The following is a 21979-nucleotide window of genomic DNA, read 5'->3' as shown; positions in this document are numbered from 1 at the left end:
TATGGAATCGCGATATTTATGAAAAACCTATAAAATTGATACTGTACAAATTACATTTTTAATATAGAATAAAATGACGCCAGAAGAAAAAAACGACTACTTTAATTTCAGTAAAAAATAATGAAGCTTCAAAAAGAAAAAAAAGAAATGACTTTGGATCACCTTTTTTTCGGATAGCGGGTTTCCTCGTTACATTATAATATCGAAGGTAATTACATATGTGCAGTATCTCATTAAACGCACATTTAAGTAGTTATAAAGCAATAAAAATAGATATAAGAGTTTTTAAAAATATTTATCGAGCAGAAGACACATCGTGTCATGTATTAAAATTTAATTTTTAATAATTCTTTCTAATTTTATAGCATTGTTTTTATCCAAAAATGACAATAAATTTTCAATGTCCTAGCTTTTCGCATTTTCCAACACAACTGCAAAAGCAGGTTTGCAACAAAAATTCTGCAGATAACATTTCTTCTATTTTTATTTTATACGAGCAATATCCATTGAATCCCATGTATTTACGCGAAGTACAAAAGATAGATTAAAAAAAATACGTATTGTTTAAAGATATTAAGATGAAAATTGATAAAAATTCTCTGTCGACATTTCGTGAAAGTTGGAATATCTTTAAATGTGTATCTCTTGTAATTTGAAATATATTAAACCGAAAAAGCGCGTTTCTGAAAAAATACCTTTCTTTTTTAATCAACTTGTTTGTATCTGAGTGAATTATGGCAATACAACAATGGTAATTTATCGGTGTGTATAGTAATTTCTGTAGATTATAAAAATGCGACAGTCGGAAAAATATCTCGAGAAACGCCCGTAATTCGAAAAGCTCCTCCTCAGTTGCTTCATATCGCTCGAAGTTTCTTTAGTAAGTTAATGAAACAACGTGCCGAGCTTGCAATAGGCCAACAGACGTCTATTCAATGTTCTGCTTAACTAGATATCGTTTCGCCAGTTAAACGATCATGCGAAATCATTGTCCCAGTAAAAAAATCGATTGTCAAATCGTATGTAGGTCAGGAGGATTTTTATTCAATGGATGACATGTGGGTCAGGATCATCTTGACCCAGAGGTTTACGACGCAGGTAGAAGGAAAGAGTTGTTCGGAGCAGACATTTGAAAAACGGAAGACTCTTTGGAATTCTTATCCTCGTGATTCGTATACTAATGCGCCTTACTTTCAAACCGAACGTCAAAGGAGCGCGAATATTTCTGAGTTATTATAAAATGTAAAATATTATCCTTATTTTAAATACGCTGTCGTTAGAATGCGAATATTCACGAAAGATATTTGTAAGAATATAAGAAAGAAGCTTATGTAGAGCTTTAACGAGTTACTTCGTCTTCCACGGTGAGTGTTCGTGTTAGCAAGATAATAGAAATGTTAAGAAACTATTTAAGTTCTAAGTCAACGCTAAGGTACCATTCGTTTCATTAAGTGGGTAGACTCTGCATGTTAACTGAAAATTCGTGCTGTTATGAATGAAACCTAATAAATAATTCTTTCATTTTCTGAATATTGCACTAAATACGTTTGATATTATATGTATTTTTACGTAGATATTTATTTATTTATCTGTATACGGGGATCAGCCCGTTAAAATACACGTATTTACAAGGTTAGCTAGACTGCCGAATACAGATACGTAGAAAAGCGAAAATAAACATTTTTGCAAAATATAGATAACAAAGTATAGTTATACAGTAAATTTAGAACGATGATAGCGCGTCGTAAATCGCTCGCTTGAATGACACGTCAATGGAACGCTCGATAGAAAAGATCTATGGGATTTGAAAAGCTGTTAACTGGAAAGCAGATACGATTTAGTGTATCCAGATGGAAGTATTTAGACTTGTAAGCATGACGTTGAAATAGCGACGGTTTCGCTAGTTTTGAAGATGGTGCATTAAAATTGATGCGAGGATACGCGATATTATTTAAACCTTTCCACCTTTGAATTTCCTATAAATACATAAACATCCATGCTTCAGATATTGCATCGACTTCATCGATATATCTCCATCAAAACTAAAATGATAAAAAGATTCCTAAATTCCGAATTCTCGTTCAAAAATTGTCCTTCTACGCTGAAGAACTTACACCTAGGTCACTTCCGTAATTTCCTGCTATTATCAAAATTTACTGTTCCAGCATTCTCGAGAGGTCAAACACCGCTCAAGTATTATTAAAGAAACTCGGCAGAAGTGGCTACGAATTTAACTTAATCGCCGCCTTTAATAGTCGTTCGAATGGAAAAATCATGTCCGCGTGGACAGCGTAGGACAAAAGGGGTACACGAATATGGCGCGTATTTAAAACGGAAGTGTTACAGAGAGGCGCGGAGTGCTCTTGTCGAGAACGCGGGGGTGGGTTCCGGCACATCGATCCCTCGGCTGCAGTCTGGTAGAGCCAACCCTCGTGGAAGGGTGCACAGGCCGATGAGATAGCAGGAAATTGAATAGTGCTTTCGCCTGATAGTGAGCCGAAGTAGCACTGTCACCATGCGCGAACCGTCTAGTCTGTTTGCTCGAACAAGCGCCGACGGAACCGCGTCACTCTTTTTTTCTTTATTTTAGATCACGTGACCCACTTGTGTCCTTTTGTACAGTCGTTGTACACGGAATGGATGGAATTTCGTTCATATTTCTAACGTGAATCGTAATTTCGTTTCTATTCGTTTTGTGTTTACTCGAATCGCTATTGGTCTTTGTAAAGGAGATTTATTCTTCGAGGAAATTAGTTTACACTCTTGTTAGCTGGATTATCTTTTGGCGTATTTTGATTTAGTTTTATGTATCGTTTACGACGGCTGTTACAACCTTTTCATAAGGAATCTGGATATTGAAATTTAAAATAATCAGACAACTAAGATTTTGACATTTTTCAAATCACATTATACGTACCATGGAATCTGATTCACATTTTTAAAACGAGGTAATATTGCGTTTTATTAATTTCTTTATTTACTTGATTCGCGATTCCTTTTCATTTTTCAAAGAACAACCTAATTATCCAAGGAAATTAATTTTGATTTACCATCTTCTAACTTAACTTCACATATCGTTTGTACACTTTTGTAAAGTAACTAGGTATTAAAATTCTAATTACGCATGGAATTACGTTTTGCATAGATTTTACGCTTTTCGACGGCACGAGTGAAAATGGGACGCGTTATAATTGCGTCAGGTAATTAACCGATCGCAAAGAGGCGCGCGTCCGATGGACGCGAACGTGTGGTAGGTCGTTTTATCAGTTGATTTTGACGTTCGTTCGCGCGATCGATTCGCTGTAACTCCTGCACGACTTCCGGCGATGTGATCGTTCACTGATACTCAAACCTTTTTCTCGTTCATTGCAGCGCTTAAAATGTCTGGAACGGATGCACATGGCGGTGATACGAGTCCCACGCGTCAGCCAAGGTAATTAAAAAGTAATCACTCTTGATTTACTTGGTGTCGAGGACTCCTTAAAAATCCGGTCGATTCGTCATCGTCCTTTTTTCTTGCCTTTTTTCAAATTTTCACCTGTTTAATGGGATAACTTTTTCAAATCTGATTGCCCTCGAACCATTTGTTTTTCGTATTAGATGGTGTAAGAAACTTTTCCCTCTACCTTGTTACTTTGTAACCGAGAACTTGGTATAAACGCAGCGGGATATTTAATCGCCAAGTTTCCACTTTCTACCCTTAATTACATTACTGATTGTAAAACTCAAAAGGAAACGCGAAACGCGAAAACAACGTGGGGGAAAAATTCCAACTATTTTCCAGAAATCGAAGCTTATAAGAAAACGACTCTTGTCTGTGTTTGTCTTTCTCCAGGAAAGCAAAAGGATACTCAATTGCTTTTATCACTGGTCAATACGCTTCTATTCTCATTAAGAAGAAAATATTCAACAAAATATTCATGCTTATATATTTACGTGTGTAATTAAATGTAACTAAATTACGAAGTTGCATATCAGGTAACAAGTATGATGTTTATAGAACCGGTTTATAATTCATTCGACAATAAATCAAGACACGGACCATTTTTTACAATATGAATTTTATCATGCTACGTGTCTTGCTTCTGGTTACTGGAATATTATGATAGAAAATGGAAAAATTTGACAAGCGCTGTTTTTGACACGAGTTTCTTAATTTATACGAAAGGCAAATGATTAATACGAAGGATTAATGAAGTTCGTGTCCCTAATTACCAGCTTCTTCGAGCTGCAAACGTCCTCGTTACCAACTTCTAAACACGTTTCCAACACTTGATGTATCAAGCTCGTACTGTCACATGATTCCGCGGCGTTCGTCCTCGATATTAATTGAGGCATTAATTATCCCGGATCTAGAACCTCTATGACTCCACTTTGAAGGACGGATTTCGAGTGAAGCGTTTCTACAAAGGAAACTATACCGTTAAAAGGGCACGCGCTGAATCGAGCTAATTGGCGAGCCTGATCCATCAAAGACGCGCGAGTAATAAGTAATTGATATCTTTGCGAATTACCGATGCCCTTTGCCTCCTCTTTATCAAGAGGCTTATAACGAGAGACCATAAAGACCATTATTCATTTTTAAAATACGTCGTTGGATCTCGTTTGTCCCTCTGGCGATAATATTTTCCTGTGAAATTCCAGACAGAGTAGAATTCACAGCGTCGGGTTACCGGCACGAACGTCCCTGCTTCCGGAACCCCCGCCCGCCGGAAGTGGCGCTCCACCGCCGATACCACGCCGCCATTCCGCAACACCTACGGTAAGTAAAGTTTAAATAACTTCGCTGTTTCGATTAATATCCGATTCCAGTTTAATCGACACCCAATTCCCACTTTCTTTGCTCCGACCAAAAGTTAAATCTCCGTGGATACTTGTATGCAGCGTTTGCAATATGTAAATTCGTTTATTTTTTTATATACATCGTATGTTACACAGTTGTGATTAAACTGTATATTTCCACGCAGACTTTAATTTCATACTTTCGCCAACATAATGTAAAGAAATAAAGATCTGTTTCGTGTACTATAAATTGTAAAAAGTATGGTATTTATAAATATTTTATATATATATTTCTATACTAATATGTATCCTGTGTATTTCCGCAGATTGAAATTTACCATTACGTACCATAGACGCGTACGAGTCCGCAGTCCAATTAATACTTCGCTTTGGATATTTTCGTACATTTTATTTTTGTATATTTCCTCGCATTTAAATTTCCAATAAATACACAAACATTCGCAGCCCAATTATCAACGGTGAATCTCTTGCCACACAATTATAGTGAGGAAATAGAATATATCACCGAATAATTTGAACTTTTGACGCTGAATAATTTGAAAGGAAAATAACCGCAGTTCACGAGCCTCCTTCTTTTTCTATACATCATGCTGGTATTGTAGAGAAACGATGGAATTTTCGTCTAAATCGTACGACTAAAACTGAATAATTAGTGGCACGCCGACACTAAACGAATTAACAAAGGCAAAAAGCGCCGGCGTAATCTCTAACCGGCTGGTTTTAAGTGGTCGTAGTAAATCGAGTAGAAACAACGAGGAACGAAACGTTCTCGTCGTGGTACTCGTTCGCACGTTACTCGAACAGGGTCCACGTAATTAGTGGACAAACGAGGGTTTAGTGGATCAAGCTGAATCACGTCGGTTCTTTTGCACAGACAAGTCTGGACACGAGGACAATCGTCACTCTGACCACACGCACACCATCTACATATATACACTACACACGGATACACGGAGCTATATAGTCTAGTTGCAAGTATTTTTAACACGACACTTTCTATTGTTCTTTACAATTTTCCTCCTTTCTTACTGGTTGCTGGATATCTCGTGGTTTAACAGTCAAACTTTGTGTGAAGACGACCTAACAGGTCCAAAGATATAAGTCTTTTTAAAAATAGCTGAGAGAACCGGAAGTTTTATGAAAGCCGAATATATATTAATCATTAGGCTGTGAATTTTTACGCATTTATGAGAGAAAAGAATGCGCAAGAGTTAACGGAGCACATATAACGTACGAATGCACAAATATATGAAACATCCAAAGTATAGTACTTATATTTGACGATTAAATGAAACTTCTGTTTAGATTTCATTTTGCTTCATCGCGATCATAAAAATATGAATTTGCATAAAAATCCGTAGTCTAATGATCATTAAGGCCAGCAATGTTCCAATATCTTTGATACCGTAGTATCATGTCCGATCATATTTTTCAAATTTTCAACGCAATGAAAATCACACGTTCTGCTGCAAAACCAAGATATAAAGTTAGTTATAATTAAGAGAAAGGAAAAATTGCGTATAACTTCCGCTTCTTCGGTTTTGCATGCAAGTTGAAAAAGGCGACACGCACAGCTTTCACTCTTCGTTATCTGCATCCTCGAGGGATAGCAGTTCAATCGAGTAGAACAAAGGGAGCACGGAGGGGAACTCTATCGAGAAACTTGTTGATCCCGCAGGTTGCTCCGCCACCGATACCACTGCGGCCGCCAGCGATCCCAAAACGGAGCAAAAACGAGAAACCGATCCCGATACAACTGCCGACGAGACAGGAGGGTCAGACGAATCGACGGAAAGCCAGCGATCCAACTCCACCTTCTTCGTCGATTTTATCCTCTTCTTGGACTCACGATACGAACAACGAGAAGTTAATCGATCTGGGTCCCTTGCAGGCTCAGGATCAACCGGACAACCAAGAATATACGTTGAATTTTAGCAGCAAGGAGGCGCAAAATAATAATGAGGGGAACGATTTTGTGGCGGACTTCGACAAAGCGAATTTTGAGGAGGATTGCAAGCCGAATGAGAAATCCAGTTTCGAAGAGTTACAGAAGGCGTCGAAAGATTTAGAGAAGAGGTTGCACGAAAGAATCGTGAAGAGCGCCGAGTCGAAGTTCAAGGATCAGGCTAGAGAAGGAAGACAGAGACAGGGGGCGAATGTGCAGAATAACAGGTGAGAGAAATTGATGCGATTCATAGATGAGAATACCGAAGGAGAAGTGGAGGGATTTAAATTTTATATCAATGTATATGCCTTTTCATATCATAATATAATTAATCAAATATGCAAGAAGCATCGAATTTATTTCCATTTGTGCACTTAATCAGTCAATTATTGGTGATAATGGGGAGAATTAGTGGGAAAGAGGTGCGAATGTATATCAGCTTTTTCAGCAGCGGGATAATTATAATAAATAATATGTGTATAAAATTCAGATTTATCCAAAGAATCTCGTTACAAATTTTCGTTGCAAAGATATTTAATCCGTTCTTTTTTCTTTTTTTTTCAATGCGGATTCTTCCCAATTTTCTAAAATTTGTCTTTACTCGCAATTTCCTCAACTTAAAAGTTTCATCATTTTTCCTCCGAACCCCTAAATTATCCCTCAAAATATCATTTCTAACCTCGTATCATCCAGCGATTTTCTTTCCTTTTAACCTACCCACGCGTCAGAGCCGAGCTTCCAATGAAATTCCCCTCGTTCCACGTAACGTTGGTTCGCCCTAAACTATGTCACCGTGTCGCCCCGACGAAATCACGTTAGGAAACTTTGTTGTACGCGTGCAACAACGCGAATTCCAAAATGAAGCTAATATTTCCAAGTAGAAGGAAGAATCTCAGTGTTTCTTCATGAATGACAGTAAGCAATTACATCGTTGGAAAGCGTTCGCGTACGGTAGAACGTACGTGGAGCTACTATATTTGAGAGACGTTCTTCCATGGCTGTATAAATTTCTCAATGAAGAAGTCTTTCAACAAAATGTAATACTTGATCCTAACTAATTAGTATTAACTAACAAATGATTAATTAATTAATTCGTATGTTTGTGTTATAATAAATGCAATAGTGTTCAAGTACTTTCTTCAGTCACAGTATGTGAAGACAGAATTTATAAAATATCTTATTTATTTGTATAATATCTAATTTATAAAATATCTCCAATTGGCCATTTGTCAAATTATCTGTTGTTTGTTTAGGGATTTCATTTTTGCTCAATATCTTCTGCTCTTCTCGCGCCTTTCTTGATCTATACATATAGATGACTGTGTTGTAAATGCGATCATTTCAATGCCATATTTAAAAAATGATAAAATAATAAAAAAATAACGTTCTTAATATCATACCACAGAAAAGTGTTTCTGTTACATTATAAACTAGTCAAACTCGCATTCCTTCCACTGCAATTGGCCAACTTTCTAGCCACGAATGATGCAGACGAGCGTGTTCGAGGCAGAGGAATTAGCGTCGAGACGCTACAGCCGATTACGCTCGCGACAGACTAAACGAAGCGTGAGCTTCGACTCTATCTCTGCGTTCGAGTAGACGTTTCGTCGAAACGATCTGCCGTGGTCGTAAACGGTCCTAATATTCTGCTCGCTCGCCACGTGCGTTTTAGTGCTCCGGAGGATGAGGATAAAAGCATCCTCCGCATTTCGAGGGAACGTCGACCGCTTCTTTACAATTTTAGTACACCTGACGGATAGATATTGCAGTTTGACGACGGAAAATGGTTCATAACAGAAAATTAACTCGTTAACCGAAATTTCCACGATGGTAGAGGTTAAAAAAAGTTAATAAAAGACAAATGCATCTCTGTTGGGTTGACTTTTACCTTCGCAAATGCGAATATGATTATAATTTTTTTTATGGAAATGAAATAGAGGATTCTTAAACAAGAGAATTACTATGTCAAACAAATTTCAGTGATGATGTAAAAAATAGTTACGACTTCTCTTACAAAGGTTACAATTTACAGGGTACAGCTATTAATGTTTACATACAAATTTGGTACAGAATTAAAAAATTTACGTGAACACAAACAAGTGAAATACAAAGAAGAAACAAGACGGCGACGTCGTTAATTCAGACTTCCTTCCATTCTTAACACCGGAGTTTAATAGAATTCTACTTCTCGCGTGCACCTTTGCCCTCATTTCGTTATTACGAACTTCGGTTTAGAATACCTCGCTCCCTTTCGTACTTGTTACGAAACAAAAAGGGGAGCGATGGTTTGTTAAAGGCCGGCGAGACATCAAAGGGGTGGCGAAGAAAACATATATCACCACTTGTGGTAATTTCACCTCAAGAGAACTCCGCGGGGCACTTTTTTAATAAATCAAATGATGGAACTTACGGGGCTAATTTAATCGACCGTAATCCACCCTACATGCCTTTCTCGTTCGCCAACTTTTTCACTCCTTTACGAGCTCACGATGGTTGCTCGTTCGTTTGTTGGACAGGCTTCAGTCGTCGAAGACGGGGAAGGAAGGCTGCAAGGAAACTGCAGACAGAAAGTCTCGGGAGAAAATTGCTATGTCCCGAAGGGAGGCCCTGCAGGACGACGAGACGAAGTTTGCAGCCCTGGTGAGGTTGCATCGCGAAGCAGAGAAGAGATGCAAGTTCGAAGAGCTTCAGGCCGCCTCCAGAAAACTTGAGAGACGGCTATACGAGGAGGACGATCACCTCAGAGGGAACAAGGAGAGGTCTATCGGCAGGTAAGTACCTACGGACTTTATAAGTTTGGAAAACACCCGAGATTGTAGAGAATCGAATTCAAAGAATCGTATAACGATGTTTAGTTCCTGACGATAAATATGGAGCTACTTCTTAAACTAGATAGATTGTTCTCGATATTTTTATAAGCTTGTAATCAAAGTTCCCAACGAGCAGAAAATATTTTAAAATTTGCCAATAATATTATTTAAAGTATTAACGTGTGTCGAACGCTTTCGAAATGTTGCAACGAAATTTAACAAGATATATAACATTTCTAATTATTTCTAAAGTTCCAAATAAGTAGAAGGATATTTTAAGATCTTTCGACAATATTACTTAAGATTCTAACTTGAGTCGTAAATCTCTAGGATATTGCAACGGTATTTCAAAGGATTTTATTACGTTCCGAATTATTTTCTGGTATCTTCCCCTCTCGACGATTTTGCGCTATTTTCCACGCCCCATAAAAGATTCTTACATACATATATTCTACAAAATCTCAGTCTCATCCATTTGTCGTGTTCCCCCTGTATTTCAAACATTCCGAAAAGAAGACTAAAAGACCCCGTTCAAATACATTTTTCTTTCACCAAAATCAGGTACGAGGAGCAGAAATCCGCGGAAACGGGACCGCGCGGGAAACACGAGCCGGAGATGGATAGGGTGAGGAATATTTTGCAGCACAATCTGAGGAAGGAAAGGAACTGCGAAAAATTGGAAAAGCTACCGAAGGCGACACAGACGAACCTTCCGCCACCCCTGAGCGCGATCTCACAGAGCTCCGTACCAAAGCCTATTAGCGTTCGACAGGACAGCAATGTTTCTTCGGATAGCTTCAGTCAGACTAGCTCGCCTAGTTACACCAGCAAGACCATGGAGGCTCCCCTTTTACCCCATAAATACGGAAAAGTACCAGGTAAAAGTGAATTTGACGATTGTTGTGATAAAAGAAATAGAATTAGATTTTATCGTTTGACGTTCACTATGTTTTAATTTATTCGAAAGTGGGAAAAATTGCGAAATGCGCAGAATATTGTATGAAATTAAAAAGTGCCATTAATTTCAAGATAGAGAAGAAAATGGATAGTCCTTTACCAGGAACATCAAAATTTCTATTTTTCCTTTTTCAGTTAGCGATCGGCTTCGAATGAATTAAACAAATAGACTAGAATTTTTTATTTCAAGAGACGCTAAACGTTAAAGTTGAATTTGACGTTTCAAGCGAAAGAAATAGGTTGAGATTTCGGAATTTAGCAGACACACTTAACCGAGCTATGACCGATATTTGAGAAATTTCGCAGCGAGTACGGTTGGTGATGGATCGAGTCATGTAACCGATGCCAAGCACTACGTGACGCGTCTTAATCGCACGTTTCGCGTCGTTTAGTTCCGTTAACGTAACAAATCCACGCGATTTTCCAAACTAACCCCACCTACCTAACACGTTTACCAGAAGCAGTTTCACCGATCGTTCAAACCTATTTTACATCTCTGATAAATCATGTCTTTTCTATGTGAATTTCTGTTCAAACATTTCGTTCCAATATTCCTCCATATCGGACTCAACGATTTAATTACAATCAAAAGGAGAGAGGGAAAAAAAGCGAAATGACTCACTCCTCTTAAAAATCGATCTCGATTAATCATCCTGATACTCGTGTCATTTCCCCCTACCTCCTATTCAATTGCACCGGCTCGTTTGTTACAAAAGCGAGCCGTCGCGAGGCTTCTACGTGACACGAATTCAGCCTTTCGTTTAACAGAAACAGCGCGTTATAACATATCCTTGTCTTCTAACCGCCTCTGTCGCCCTTCTCAACGATCTTGCTAATGTCAATGAAAATTTCTGACGGGATTTTCAGATAGGGCACTGGTGTCGGAGCCGGACAATTCGTCCGGTCGTACGATCACCAAATCGACCAGCACACCAGCGAGCCTCCAGGCGATCGTCAGAGTTCACGGTGGTAACAACGGCTCCTTGCATCACAAGGTAAGCGGCCCGGGGACGTTTTCAATGCGCAGATACGAAACCCCGTTACGTAACGGCGAAAACGGCACGATTAATTCTTTCGCGCTCCGTCGTTTATCGATTGCGTTCGTTTCCCACGCTGTTGTTACGTAACGTCGAACGGATGGTTAGGGAGCGTGAGGAAGAGGGAGGATGCAAGAGGAAGGAAGAACGATATGGAGAGATATACGCGCAGAATTAAGGGTCAAACGATTTCTGAAGGCTCGTACGCTCGGCCGAGCGCGGATTTGAAGGCCAGCGTCGACTCCAAAGCGACCTTGTTGACACGTTGCAGAAAGCCGGAAACGTTTGAAGTCAATTCGGTTTAATTGATCACCCGGAAGCTGGCCCTGGTTGCGCGGAGATTGAATTGCCGAAGGATCGAAGATGATGAAAGTTTGTCGTTTACTACTTCTGTGGCCCTTTTGGTTAAGCTCTATAGTAGAGTGAAGTAAATAGATCATCTGTTTAATCTTGAAATATCATATTTAAACTTCGAGCGGGCAACTTGGTATGAATTACTTGGCATGGATAACTTGGGTCATGAGTAATTGTAAAACTTCGGCCTGGATTTCAGTTACATTACTTTAATTTTAATTCGCGTTTCGAGCGCCCATCGATCCTCATGGGAATGGGAAGACACAAAGTACAAATTAACATGAAATATTGTGGAATTAAGCAAGTTAAATTAGATTGTTGTGTGCTGCTCGTATCGTTCGTTGACATCAGTTGAGGGTCAAAATTGGTTTCTATATTGTTAGTGATATTTTATGAGCCATAAGTTACAAATTTCCGCGTCTAATAATCCCTCTTGCATAAATTTAGTAAAAAGTTAAATTGGATAAGTTCTTTACCAACGTCGAAATTCTACGAGTGTTGCCAAGTTTCAAACTCAGCTGAATATTTGACTTGTAAAAAATACTGTCTGATAAGCTATTATGCAAGAGGTTTAGATATTTTGTAATTTTATTGAAAATCATTCTCGAAACACAAGATTAAAACGTGATTAAAACACGGAATGAGATGGAGGTCACACGTAATCGCCTCGATATGGGAATTTCAATGTGTTTTCGCGAATGATATCGGCGATGATCGCGGCGGGTTAACGCGATGGCCGGAATAAATGAACGCGGGATCGTGCGTTTCCATGGGGATCGATAACTCGCGTCATTTGTTCCTTTTGTTCGGAATCGGAGAAACGGCCGCGTGTTCTTTCCGAGTTATGTGCTCGATAGCGGTGGGAAATGTTGGGAGCCGGTATCGAACCCAGGCTGATATCACTTTATATCGAACACCGGTGGCCGTTATTAACGCCGAAAATAGCAGTAAGCCCAGATAATATTCGCGAAAATTTCCAGGACAGGTGCGAGTCGATGCAACGTTTATGAAACCGACAGTCTACCATTTTAATTGCTTCGTTTGTTGGTTTGTCGTTTCGCGTTCTCCTCTTCGTCGATTAGCTTTATTGAAAATAAATGACTTCATGGAATTTTCCGTATCGTTAATGAGATGTACCGATGAAAGGTAAAAACGCGATGTTTATTATGTCATTGTGACGCTGCATTTACACACGGTGAAGGAAACAAACGAAGGAAATCGTTATTGACGTCTGTAGCATTGATCGATAGTTTGACAAAATTAATAAACGTAATTAACTGACTTCAATGTTGCAGATTCGGTTTAAATATAACCGAGAAGTGATTCTAAAGTTTTTCAGAATTATGTACTCTAAATATATAAATACATAGGAAAAGAGTGTTTAGGTATCAGATAAATATAACTTTACATAACAATCGAAACTAGAAATCGTCTAGCTATGCGTCTAAGAAATGTGTCTAATTAGAATGTGTCTGACTAGGGCATGACTGAGTGGTGACGACTGAACGCGTTCTTCTGCCTGTTTGCTTGTGTACTAACGTGTACTGTTTTACGCATTATAGAAGGGTATAAAGAATGGAATTAATGCATTTTAATCGCGAATGAGTTTCCCATAGTGAATCACACATAGTGGAACTCGATATTACAAAACTCCAATGCCATTTATGCCGCGTATATCAAAGGACATTGAAAAGTAACGACGCAAAAACGTTTACTGCACTAAAATTAAGACCAATGAAGCTCTTTGTACGACCGTTAAAATTAATCCCGTCGAATATCCTCCAGCTCCTCCCACCTATAAAACCAACCATTTTTTACATCACAACCACTTCAAATAAAAAATCGGGACTGTGAAAAAGTTTCTAATGTAATTACCGGCGAGTGAAGGATGGCAAGGTCGCTTTTTCGTGCGTCGAAATGGAAATTTCATGGGAACGGAGGTCGAACGAAGTTAAAAAGCGGCGAGGAATTCGGCGAGTCGGGTTTGTCAACGAACGTAATTTGTCGTTCGCCGGTGCGATAGGACTGTGAGGAAATAATAATCGATATTTGGTGCCAGAGGGTCGACTAGTGCGTACCAACATGTAGTCAGCGTGCGTTGACTCCTCAAACACGGATCTGTTGCGAGCATAGTACGCTCGGTCGACATCGCTGGCTAATATTTCCCTCCATCCGTGCACCCGATATACTTCCAGAGAGTTATGTAAGCGACGACGAGTCAGCCTTTCCCTTGTCGTTCTAGTCCACCACATCGAAATCATTCTCTTTTTGTATGACTATCCAGATATTCGTTTTTGTATGAAAACTGGGATACGTGGATCGTAGATGAAAATTGAATATGTGGATTATGGAAGATTATTTGATTGAAATGATCGATAGGATTGAATGGGGAAGCTTAGGATAATGATTTGAAAAGAATGAGATTGATTTGATAATTTATAAAGCATTCTCTAGACTATTCGTAATTTCTATCCTTTTAGGAACAATTTCTTATATCGTGGAAATTAGTGATCTCGCTGTTTTGGCCACTTTCGTATCGATGCAAGTTGTCAAAATAAAAATTAGTAAGAAATTTCATATTAAACAAGTTTAATATGAAATTATGTTTCATGCTAAAGCTTGCTTATAAAAAGATATATAAAAAGTTGTCCACAAATTCGGTAAAGAAATTAGTTTTCAAAGTTGTGGTTAAGTTTAAGAAAAGTTTACTACCGTTGTTTTAATTACCATCGTTAATATCACGGTGCCTTTTATGACCAATATATAGATAGGAATTAATCTAAGAAACTAAAGCTCTATTACTTCTACCTAAATAAGTTTGAAAAATCCGAAACCATTAACGCCAACTACAATAGCTTCCCTCAAATCGTTTTCAGATAATCAGTGACATGACTAGCAGACATTATGTGACTAACGGCAGCCTGCGCTTCAGATTCGTGCAGGTATTCTTCAATGCTGTCGCGTTGTTGATCATCGCCGGAGGTCTGACCATTTACTTCAAGTGTAAGTAGACACCATTTTTATCGTACTTAAAACATATCGTGTATCCATTTGTCAACGGTACGACGTACATGTACGCGAGTGTAATCGCAATGAATTGCCGATGAAACGTGGAACGTTGTTGCACGATCGTCGGTGACAAACGTAAATGTTGGTGACGTTAGGTGGTATAATGCACGAGCACGTAGCACGAGGAGCTTTGTGGTAGCGAAAGATCAATAGAGCTCCCAGTTCCCGCGTGCTACTTGCTTTCAAACATCAACACCGGCTTCGCGTGCAACTTTCTTCAATGCACCCGTTGTTTTCTATCGGTTTTTTCCCAGTCATCGTTATTCTTTTGTTTAATTTTAATTAGTCGTAGTGTTTAATCTACACAGTAACATGGAAAGGAAACGAAGATATAATAAAGACTGTGAAGCGGAATCGCGTTAATTTCGGGAAATATCAGTTTGTTTAAGAAGTTTGAGTTTATTCCGCGAGAATGTCGATGGAAGAAAATTGCACGTTTCGCTCGAGTACCTGAAAGAGTGGCTCGTAATGTGCCGCGCGTGGCAGTGCACAATGACGGAAGGCACTCGAGCGTATGAAAACCGTGTCGTACAATACTTTTCTTGCAGCATCCATTAGACGTGCGTTAATCAAAGGAGACGTGGTGAAATATCGCCCAACGGGATATGAAAGGTCGGATCTTAAAACTAAGACATTTCGAAGTTCAAAGCTACTCGATTTTTGGGCAGTTTCGCTTGCTACGAATTAATTTAATGATTCGCAAAAAAATTCTAAAATTAACAATTATAATAATTATAATAAAATTAAAAATCATAAAATAGTTTTGCAAAATGAATTAATAATGCGTCGACAATTACTTCATGGAAATCACTGTCATTCTCGCTTTCCATTAAATTTCTACCAGCGATTCTCTGACTTGTTGTAGCCGTATTTAATTGCAAGAAGATTGCTAAAACTAGAATGTGTAATGTATAATGAAAAATATACGAAAATCAGTCATCATTAAGGGACGTTGTGAAATACGGTAGGTATATGCAGGGTCGCAATAGAAATAATCGACGTGGCTTATCAAGTATCCGTATGAAACCCGACGCGGTCCATAAATTGCACGGACTTGAGTCAGTCGAAACGAAACGAGAGTACGTACTTGTACAATGCGCAGACGTCCTCAATAAATTAATATTGACACGTTTACGACCAAAATGTGAAACAATGATTGAGAGTTACATAAAGGTAAAATTATTACGAAAAATAAATTACGTGATTTAGATATTGTCAAGAAGCTGACTGCGATAGAAAGATTTTCATAATTTAAAGACAGAATGTAATTTAATTCAATTTCTTCAAACTTCGTATAATTGTGATAATAATAATACTCGTAAAAAATCAATCAAATAATTCAATATATTAAATTGACTGAAAAAAAGGTATTAAAAAGGAAATGTTGCATTAACACAACATCGATTAGTGGATCAACTTAAATGTACAAAACAATCATTTTATTTGATAAAAAATATTTGGTTTACAGCGTATCCAGAGACGCTTATACGAGTAGAGAACAAAACGATCTACACGAACATGGTCACGTTCACGGAACGAGTTCCAGCGATGACCGAGGAAAGGAATCCGGCGCCAGGAGTGTGTCTGCCCGTAATCGTGACCTTCTGCAGGTACCATAAGGTAAGCCTCCCACGTTCAACCATTGTCCACGTGCCGTGCGTGATTTTCTTGGAAATAATTTCCAATAAGCTCGCATGGAATCCGTCCAGGAGATTCTCCGGAGTCGTCGAATCGAATTAAAACAATGCATGTCACGCGTGTCGTCCGATCGCTGTATTTTTATCTATGCTCAACTATGTAGAAGACGCTCGAGGTATCGTGGACTGCTCCTCCGCGTTCATGGTATTTCTCTTTCGTTTGTTTCACACTTTGCAAATATTTGAAATTAATCTTTCTTCAGCGCGGAGTTGAAACTAATCTTTCTTTCGTTCGAATCGCGATTCGGGGAACAGAGTTTTAAATGCTTGGCTATTTGAAACGATAATATTAAGGAAAAAGAAGTTCTCAAATTATTTACAGAAATTGCAAGATTTTTTTACTGTATCAGACAATTACCGTTCTGTAACGGAATTTTGTTTGCCGGTAAGAACAAAAGTTGTAATTAATTCTTACATCGATTTGGAGACTAGAAACCAATAAATATGATAAATAGATTATTTGATATCGGTACGCTGATAATACACGATAATAATGTAGAGCGTCGTGGTATACGATTAAAGTAAAATTAAATAATAGAACTTCTATTGATATAATTTCAAATTGTAAGCCGCGCGAAGTTATGGAGGGCTAAGTAATTTAACTGAAAACATTTCAACTCGTGTCTGTAAATTTCGACGAAAAGTCCTCGAGAGAAAGAGAGAGATAGGAATGATAATTTTGCTCGCAAGTTACGACGCGTGAAGGTAAGTGGTACGTCGGGACGTTCTAATTAAAATGGAGTGAGCCAGACGCATTTACGTGTGCCGTTTCGTTGTTGATTCCTTCAGATCCCGTATAACTTCACCATCTTCCCGAATTACATGGGCAATTTTGGGCAACGCGACGCCCAGCACGAGCTAGAGCTTTATGGTGCTGTGATCGACGTCAAATGCTACGAATTGGCCGCCCTCTTTCTATGCAGCGTTTTTGTGCCGAAATGCGGATCTCGGGGCCACGTGGTGCGACCCTGCCGTAGTCTCTGTTTTCGTAAGTTATCCGTTCGTTCTCTTTCTTCAAGATAAATCACGTCAGACCAGATTTAATATCGATTTAGATGGTTAATTACTTGACTTGACTTACTTTGTTTGATCAGCGAAGGCTATATATATTTGGATGACTAGGCTTCTTTCATCAATTATTTGATTTTGATGATGTTTGTTCCATATCTATGTTCGTTAATAGTTGCACACTATCTATCATATAATAATAACATGTTGACAAATAATTTTAATAAAACGCCTAAGTTTATACTATACAATTTTGCATGTGAGTCGCTCATTGTCATGCTAATGAATTCCATGAATTAATATTACGTTGATGCAACCGATGCTGTAAACGTAATCTTTCTTAATTGAATTAAAAATTTGTGATTATTTATGCTGCCTCCGTACGATCAATAAATTTATGGAAATAGGTTATTTGTTTCATGAAGTGTTGAATACTAATCGCATCCCTGGGTAATGAAATTCAGTTCCTGTAAGTTTTAGTAAACATAGTCTATTATAAATTTATCGAGGAATTTTGCTTTCTCTTTAGATACCAAGAGACGGTGTGGGTTTTTCCTGGAAGTGTTCGGCCTGACTTTGCCGGAGTATCTGGAATGCGATCTGTTCCCTGAAAATTCCAATCCGGACGAGTGCGTGGGGCATCAAGAAGTGCTGGAGGCAGCTCGAAGAGCTGAAAGACCTGGTAAGTCCTATCACGACACTCTTCACCCTCATTTTCTTCGATTGCGCTAACAAAGATCGTACGATCTTCGAAACCTACTTATTTCCGTATACTCTGAACTTCCTAAGGCTCCGAGTCGAAGTCAATTCTCGAAGGAAGAAGCACGCTCTCCGAGATCCATTTATTTTTCTATACCATTTCCTCGAGTCTCTTGCACTTCTCATCCAATTATTATTTACACACATCACAAATCTATCAAAATCTATTTATTTCTTCTATAGTCGATTCCTTACCTTCTGAGCTTTCTAAAGGTGTGATTCAAAGACAATTCTCGAGTAAAGAAGCCAATCGCGATTTGCGCACCTTGCAATATCCTTCGTTGATACAAAAGTTCGATAACCGGATAAAAGTGCGAAAGAAGCAAGTCGAACTTGGTTCGAACCACTTCTTTGTCCGTCGGCCATGGGTGTTTCGTCATTTTCGATAGCCATTTATTCGGTTCCTCTGGCATGGATAAGTCTAGAGGATAAAGTCCGAGCATTTGATAAAGAGATGGATAATCGTGGGATTAAAATAATCTCACCGAGACAGCCGGACGACGACTAGAATATAGACGACCCACGATAAAACGCTGGGAAGACGCGGCCATCTCCATCCACGCCCTTCTTGAAACTCTCTACCTCGTTAGAATTAAGAAAACGAGTTCGCAAACCGCAAACTTTTCACAAACTAATACGTTTGAACGTTTCTTAAGACGATGCTTTTATTCTTTATTCATTCGTTCGTGTAGTAAGACGATAATCTTGAAATAAATACTTTATGGTGCTTTTTTATATGGGGAAGTTGATGTTATTATTTTGTTGAAAATTTTATTCAGAGTGAATTGTACGTATCTTATTCGCTTAAAATATTTTCTTTTTTCGAAAGAGATATTTTTAAATAATATCTTACGTTAAATATTCTATAAAAGACGCAACCTAAGTAGCACAGCAATCCATCATTTTTCTATTCGATGTATCGAAGCATTTAAGAAATCAGTTTTACGCGAAGAAAAATCTGATCGCACATAGGTCAAATGAATTTTCCTTCGCCAAAAGAAGAAGAAAATTCTATCAAGTTACAAAACCATGGTTTTAAACAATGATAATAAATCGATCGCTGCGAACAACGCTCTGCAAATCACAAAACTACTTTCGAATCTCATCCACCAACGCCTCGTAGTTGCCGGAACAATGAGGGACCGGAAATATTTACGCGACTTCGTTGTTCGTCTTTTGTTTAAGCAATCCCTCGGCATAGAGATGAAACCGGACTAATTGCCGACTAACCTGCTGAACCTATGTTCATTGTTCGCGCGTTCATCCACGTGTACAGCTCTTTTGTTTGCCGCGAAATGGTCTCCATTGTTGACCATTCGTCGTGTTCCCGGAAAGCCGCGTTTATCCACCAATCGTCCCGAAGCAATTCGGTTTTCTTAATCGTTCCTGTGGTTCCATTTAATTACATCCTCGGTGATTCTTAGCTTCGTCCGATCGAGTAAATACAGAGTATGTCGACCATCTTCGGTTTGCCAAACGGATCCAAGTGAAATTACGCATCACTAGTCAGGCGTAATTCGATTCGAACATCGTTGTGTTTATCGCGCGCATAAACCGAACTTGGACAAAGGAGAAATCGACTTACTTGTGATTTTATCGAATAGGTTCCTTCGTGGAAAATGTGAAGGAAATGTAGGTTCTTAGAATGTTTGTGGATACGAGGCTAAAGAGTGATGGTATTTAATTGCGGAAAATTTGCAGCTAAATTGATGTAAAATAAAATTGATTTAATATCGTCATGAAAGAAGTGCATTAGAAGACAAAGGTATATGCAAATACTTTTTATAGCCGAGGTATTATATGTTCAGTTCATCGTGAAATTGGACATTTCACGCGCTACAACCTAATATTGAATATAAAATATATAAAAATGTAGGACCTCTGGCTCCAACTTATCGCTTTTCTACCTCGATAAATTTGACTCTTTATAAAACGGAAACTTATAACAATCCCCTTTTCACAGTCAACAGAATTCCCCTCGAAAAGGTTCCAACAAACGAGAGAACAACTTCCTACCGCGGCTGCCTCTCCGTTCAGTAGTAGAAGTTGATTTTGGTCGGACGTTCCGACCGACAATCGGGAGGTTAAACGATCGCTGGTCCAAGGTACACGTTGCAATCGGTGAATGGAGCCAGGGCCGAAGGAAAGTGCTGGAAAGTTTTGTTATCGATCGACAGAATGCAATCGACGATCGATTCTCTCGCTGTCTGATAAACTGATTCATTTGCGTTCGCGGTTAATTAAAATTAAATTGCGCCCTGATTACAGGGTCACCCCATTCGATTCCTTCTGTCGTGATTTCTAACGCTTCGGCGCCGTTTGCTTTTCTTTCCCTTTTTCCACGTCCAACAACTTTCCTCCTTTATATCCTAGCTATTTATACGCCGACTGGAAATATCGGGGAAATTTAGAATCCCTTTTGGAACGTCGCCCTTCAACGCGAATTTACGGCCACGTTCGAAAACTCGTCGACCGACGTGCTTTTTTCAGTCACTTTTTCCCCTTTCAACGACCCCTCGGTTTAGTTAGCATATATCAGAATACATAAATTATATTTGACGGGCTATTCTTAGGGATTTGTAAAGAATTTCGTACGATCAAGATTAATAATACGAAGTATTTTTAAATGGAATTTGAAATATTTGATCTGGCAGTTGAACTCTTGAGTGTTAACAGGCATATTATGAATATATTATCTGTATTATAGGTATTTGAATTTTCATTGAAGATATTTAAATTTTCGTTAATCCTCGGTCGATGAGAATTTGCTCTTCTTCAATATGTCAAATAAATATCTTTCTTGAAACATGCATTGAATAGCTATTTTTTAGAGTATTATAGCTCAGAGTATGACATCTTAAAAGCACCATCTCAATTTTAAGCGAGAAATGTAACAACGTAAAAAAGATATAGCATTGTCTCATAAAGATGTTCGTTTTCGAAACTTACAGATGAAAAAAGATTTCTTTTTAACGATGTCGTTTTGTTTGTTAACCTCTTTTTTACTGAAACACGCTCTAAGAGGTTTAAAGTATATTCCCACATTTTTTCGATCCGATGTTACTGCAATTTTTTGAACAACTATTTGCAAATTGAACAGAGTCTATCTGATTCAATGTGACAACCGAAATTCGTGAAACAAATGTAACAACCGAGGATTAAAGTCGTATATCATTATGGTATTTGACTTTGGTATTTTAAATAGGTATTTGAATAGTCGTTAAAGTTGTATCTCACTGCGACTAATGAAATTTTTTAATATTTTATATAACACGTAAAATATATGCATAAAATTTGTCTAAGGTAAATGTTCGTAAGCCACTGTATTACATCGTAGTTTTATGCGTAAAACAAATATGAATTTTACAGAAATGGTACACGATTCATTATTTATAATATAAATTTCCGAGAAGTCACGTATATTGATGTTCGATTGATATCAGGATGCATCAGCTCGCGTTACGATTCCACGTGGCACGCGTGTCCCGCTGCTAATGGAAACTTAATTGCAAAATCTATATTAAACGATCGCGCTATGGG

General features: G+C 38.3%; 1 protein-coding gene across 1 annotated transcript in view; it reads left to right on the top strand.

Moving 5' to 3' along the window:
• LOC122571574 overlaps positions 1–21979 on the top strand; it is a 48887-nt gene that overhangs the window by 15374 nt on the left and 11534 nt on the right. The window contains exons 2-11 of the mRNA XM_043735504.1: positions 3373–3433; positions 4645–4762; positions 6482–6975; positions 9265–9519; positions 10120–10436; positions 11383–11510; positions 14783–14909; positions 16444–16595; positions 17462–17660; positions 18210–18362. Of these exons, the coding sequence (XP_043591439.1) occupies positions 3381–3433; positions 4645–4762; positions 6482–6975; positions 9265–9519; positions 10120–10436; positions 11383–11510; positions 14783–14909; positions 16444–16595; positions 17462–17660; positions 18210–18362 (1996 nt within the window). The 5' untranslated portion in view covers positions 3373–3380. The remainder of the gene's footprint in view (positions 1–3372; positions 3434–4644; positions 4763–6481; positions 6976–9264; positions 9520–10119; positions 10437–11382; positions 11511–14782; positions 14910–16443; positions 16596–17461; positions 17661–18209; positions 18363–21979) is intronic.

The sequence above is a fragment of the Bombus pyrosoma genome, linkage group LG10 (genome assembly GCF_014825855.1).
Source record: "Bombus pyrosoma isolate SC7728 linkage group LG10, ASM1482585v1, whole genome shotgun sequence".
NCBI lineage: Eukaryota > Metazoa > Arthropoda > Insecta > Hymenoptera > Apidae > Bombus > Bombus pyrosoma.
Note: the sequence above shows the minus strand (reverse complement) of the source record. Positions and strands in the feature narration are given on the sequence as shown.